Source organism: Carya illinoinensis, chromosome 7 (assembly GCF_018687715.1).
Source record: "Carya illinoinensis cultivar Pawnee chromosome 7, C.illinoinensisPawnee_v1, whole genome shotgun sequence".
NCBI lineage: Eukaryota > Viridiplantae > Streptophyta > Magnoliopsida > Fagales > Juglandaceae > Carya > Carya illinoinensis.
Window position 1 is genome coordinate 39,363,685 of NC_056758.1, and position 5,445 is coordinate 39,369,129.

The 5,445-nt window shown below is 39.1% G+C and overlaps 1 protein-coding gene across 1 annotated transcript; it reads left to right on the forward strand.

The window, feature by feature from the left end:
• The first annotated feature begins 1,278 nt into the window (after positions 1–1,278).
• On the forward strand, positions 1,279–2,115 carry LOC122314811 (protein GLUTAMINE DUMPER 3-like). Its single transcript, XM_043130419.1, has one exon. It carries the CDS (start codon positions 1,382–1,384, stop codon positions 1,868–1,870), a length of 489 nt encoding a protein of 162 aa, XP_042986353.1. The 5' UTR covers positions 1,279–1,381; the 3' UTR covers positions 1,871–2,115.
• Positions 2,116–5,445: the final 3,330 nt, after the last annotated feature.

Below are 5,445 nucleotides of genomic sequence, written 5' to 3' on the forward strand. Positions count from 1 at the left end.
GCAGGCTATCTTTTAACGGCCCGGATCGAACTTCGAATTTATAAACCGATATCAGGCCGGCCAGGTTGATATATCCATGACCACGCCTTCTTCTTCTTTACGTCGTAAGTTCACACAATTTCCCATGTTGTTTCGGTTTTCCGTTACAACTATTGTTGCTTGCTCCAAAGCTCTTTAGAGATATATAATTAAGTAATACGAGTAGGCGAAATTTCGTGCCACTTTTTGCCTATAAAAGAGAGAGAGAGAAAAAAGTCGAAGTTCTGTAATATTGACGACACAAGTTTCTTGAGTTCCATACGAATCGAGTCAAACGTGTTCCCAAGAAACCTAATTAAGTACAGGATGGTGATGTACTTTGAAATTATGTACCCAACGTCGACATGAGTACTTACACGCACAAAGCTTTTGACTGAGATTTTAAAAGTTTAAACCTAAATTACCAGCAGCTTCTACCATAGCTAAGCTAGCTAGCGTATCAAATTCAGCTTGACAGCTACAGGATGCTGCATATAGATAGATAGATCGCTAGTGTAGCTGAATGCATTTAATGTTTATCCTATTAATAAACTCAAATGGACCCACCTCATTATTATTGCTGAGATATATAGACAGAAACATTCCTAATTATTTCATATATAGTCATTTAGAATAAGCCCAATTTAGATCACATCATATATACAAGCTGTGATCTGAGTAATGATGGCACGAGAGAAATCTTTCCTATGGCCTCCACCTTTATTCTATTCTCCCTTCCTATTATATTCTCTTATCCAATTAAGTTGAGTTTTGTACATAAAACTCAAAACTACTCAAACATGTATAGTGACGCACCATCTCTCACTAATATTCATTTATACCTTATAAAACCTAAAGCACTCTTAAATTTATTATTTGATCTTCTAGGAGTGGGACCCCAGGTTTTTAGGACTTGTGATTTCGCTTATATGCCCTATCGCATTTCTATTTGTATGGTAGGAAAATGTCAGATGTCCTAGAGCCAAGAATCTGATGTTTCCATGGCATTTTTTATTTATTTTTTTCTTTTTCCTGTTTTGCTTTTCTATTTGCCAAACGTCCCAGGAATCCATTCCCTCTGTCATCATTACCAATCTACCCCTAAGTGCGTTTCACTGTTCTTTTAGATGTCCCATTCATCGGGTCCCGTACCGGGCCCCACTTCATGCAAAATGACGACATTAATCACCAGCAAAAACAAATCCACCTCTCAAACCAACGAAAACCATTAACTCCACTTTCCTTTCCCTTCTATAAATACCTCTCTCTCTTCTTCCACTTCTCACCCCGCACCACCTTTTCCTCCTCCTCCTCCTCCGGCCGCCACTTCCTCTCAACTCACTAGCTCAGAATCCAGTCTTCAATGGCAGCCAGAGAGCCTTTCAACGTAACCGCCAAGTCTCCCTTGGCGGCGCAGCCTCACTCGCCGTGGCATTCCCCGATTCCTTACTTGTTTGGTGGCTTGGCAGCCATGTTGGGCCTCATTGCTTTTGCTCTGCTAATCCTTGCATGCTCCTATTGGAGGCTTTCCGGGTATCTCGAGGGAGACGGCGCCGCAGAGAGAGACCTCGAGGCGGCCGAGGGGAAGAGTGATGACACCCAGAAGCCGCCAACGGTGTTTGAAGATAAAATTTTGGTGATTATGGCTGGTGAAGTGAAGCCAACATTCTTGGCTACACCCATGTCGAGTCGGTCTTCTTCTTTCACGGATAGTTGTAGCAGTTGTGGTAACGAAAAGGCGGTGGAAATGGCAGAGACAGCAAAGAAGCAAGGTGTTGGTGATCATGCCCAGGTACCACATGAGAATGAAAACAGGGAGACCCCTGAGACCTCAGCAGATCAGGCCCATTAATTTCCATCTTTTTGGCTCTTGTGGTCCTTGGCTCTAGATGGTTTAGTACTCGTGCGAGCACATACTAGATGTTTACTTTTTTTATTCTGGTTCATTTTGGGAGCGTCTGTGAATGAGCTTGCATGCTAGAATATTGGTGTGGGTTATTCTGGGATGTACTTCCTTTTTCTTCCCAATCTTTTTTCTCTTCGGGAAATGTAAATTGATTTGAGATGGAATGGAAGAAGCACCAATTCTTCACCTTATTACTTTCTTTTTTCAGCTTTTATAAGATTAGTTGTTTCCGGGGATTTTCATTTCTGAGAGACTGGTGGTTTCGGAAAATTCTGGTGATAAGGTAGAAGGAAGAGTAACGTGGGGAGCTGGGATTGAGGGTCATAGTAAAGGAGAGCACGTGTAAGGCTATGCAGGCATAGACTCTGTAGGTGTGCCTGATGCGGCGAGGTGAAGCTGCACCCAGGTTGCTGATCACAACTGTTGGTGAGGCTTTAATGTACTCAAATTTTGTTATCTGTGTACATTTATTAAATATTTGGGTTTGTTCTGTCGTGACTACCGTGATTTAATGCCATTCTCTGTTGCAGTCCACCATGAGACTCAACGGTATCGAGATAGAGTAGTATGATCAAATTACATTAAACGACGTCACCCTTGCCATGTTTCGCTTGGTCCATTGCTGTGTCCTTTCTTTAGGAAGAAACTAAAGAAAATACATTGATCTTTTTTCAAAGTAACAAAAGAATAATAAGTTACGTTTAGATGTAATAATCTGAGATCATTTGTATATAATAATAATAAATTATTTATAAATAAGAACGGTTTCATTACGTCACAAATATTTTGAGAGTGGTACACCGCAAAGCGAAATATTTATGGGTTTGAGTTGCATAGCTGCACACACACCGTTATGACAAATAGAGGCCATTGCTACCTAGGTATAGAGGATATATAGTTGGACCTTCATTTATGTTGAAAATGACTGCATACGACAATGATTGGAAACAGCGTCTCGTTATGCTTCAAATAGTTAGCAACCCGAGAAAGTGGTTAATTGTAGCGAAATCAGGCTGGCTCTATACACTTTAACAGTTAATGCTCAAGAAGAATAAATTCACGTCAGAAGTTCTCGGTGTCTGTGATAAAGTTGGATTACTGTCTGGATGGATGCATGCAGGATGGGTACTGAAATTTAAACACATAATTATTTTTATTTCCGCGAGACATCGAAAGAAAAATCGAAATTGCTGTTGGCGCTTTGGGCCAAGAAAAAAGACTCAAATCTAGAGTCTGGAGTCTTTAAATTCCAGATATAGTACTCTGGGGTCTTTAAATTCCAGGCTGAAAAATCAAAGACTCAAATCTGAACGGAGGCCGAACGTACAAGAGTACAACTACACTTTTGAAATGTGAGCAACAAGGTACGCGCGTACGTATTCACGGCCAAACAAAAATAAATAAATAAAAATTCGAAAAAATAAAAATAGGAATGCAATAGCGTACAATATATATATATATATATCAAAAGAAAAAATAAAAGTATTATAATTACTAAGAATATAAACTAATGTCATTTTATAATAATATAATAGTTTAGATTTATTTCAGGACGACCTCCTTCGTGGAGTCGACACCTTTTGGTATAAAAAAAGAGAAAACCTTAGGACCGGTTGAGCTTATAACCCCAAAAAAATAGCCCCCCAATAGTGGATTGCCACGTACACTGCACACCCAACTTTCTATATGACCGCACTATACACAATCTCTCAACTATTCACTCCCCCTCCCTTCTCGCACGAAACGCCCTCTTCTTCCTCTGAAATTTAGGGTCACCAAAAGTCCAAGATGTTGAAGAAGATGACCCAGAAGTGATCTTCCCCTTCTTGAGCTTCAACTCCCTGTTGTTGCCAATCTTAGTTTCTTTTCGTCTTTCTACTTTCTTTCCACCTATTTTTTTTCTTCCAGTAATTTATCTTGTATTTCTGCATAATTGGTGACTATTTTTTTTTTTTTAGTATAAAAAAACTGAGATTGCAGAAAATATTTTCTTCAAAACGTCAGAGTTTGCTTACTTCGATTTTTCTTCATATTGTCTGAGTGCGGCAACTGGAGGTAGGCAACATCTTGGTCTTGGGTAGTAGTGCAAAGAGATGGGGTTGATGATAATTGACGAAGATGAAAAGAGGGAAAGAGTTCCCTTGGGGTTGCTATGGCTGAGTCAATGGGTTTCCCCTCAGTCTCGACTCTGCCCTGGTAGACAAGATGAGTAGTTGGAAAAGTTTTGAGAGGTAATTTTCAGCTTGAGAAACCCTAACTTCGTAGTTATTTTTTCTGGGATGTATCTATGTCGGCTTCCAAGAACATTTTGTAAATGGGATGAACTAGGGATTCGAAGATTTTTCAATGGAATGGTTCACAATCGTCATCGGTTTGATGTTCTGATTTTTTGTTCAAAACAAAAGGTGATTCAAATTGGTTTGCATGTTTGGATTTGTGATTTGATTTGCTTTTGTAAAAATCCAACTTCATAGAATGTTGATTTGAGGCATTGACGGTGGTATCAGGGATTAATGCATCAATCTGGGGTAGAGACGAGGAGAATGATAGTGCAGAATCGCAGATTGAAGGAGGAATGGTGGTCCGTGGGTGAGGTGTGACGTGATTGTGTGTGGGTGCATCTACTCTCTATTTTGTGTGATGTCTAACGTGGCAACTAATAATAGGAGGGCTGCTTTTCTAGGAAAACCAGCCGGACCGCTCAGAAGCGTTTCTGATAAAAAAAACGTTGCATGGAAAAAATGTGAAGTGAAGGAAACCGTGGAACCTGAGTTTGGGAACACATATTTTTATTTGAATGAGAAGGAAGCAGAAAATTTTCTAACCCCCTTGGTACTGCCCCTTCTCCATTTCTGAGGAATTAATTTCCTAGCTTCTTCTTCAAACTGTACCTCATTGCCTCCAACACGATTGGGTAAGAGGATCATTTTTCCCATTTGGTTTTGCAAATTGAGGAGTCGTAGCTTCTCGATGAGAGATAGACAGTGATGATAATTTTGAGATCGTCTTTTTGTTTGTGAATTTTGTTGTTCTTCTCAGCGATCTTCGACGTGTCTGCTAAGAGGTTTCACTCCGCAATGCTAGAGCAAGGAATTAGAGTCTGTTGCAACAAAACATGATTAAATTGAGCTTTGAGAGAGACGAAAGAGCGGGAGAGATCTGAGAAACAAAACCACTAGGTGTTTTCCTCTCTCTTTTTTCTATTTTCTTTTAATATTTTTTTAACCTTCTTAATTATTAAGAAATCTTTTTAAAAAAATAAATAACTTTATTAATAATCACATTCTTAATTATTAAATAAATAAACTAAAATAAATATAACGATAAATTTGAGTAACTCCACTAATGTTTTCTTTTTATTATACATAGTACTGCACATAGAAATGATAAGATTTGTACGAGCATGGGGTTAAAAGCAGCCAAAAAAATGAAGACCTCGTACGAACTCTGGAAACTACGAGCCCATTGTATCATTTCCCTTTTGTGGCAAATTAATGAATGCCAGGTGTCTGTGACTTCTT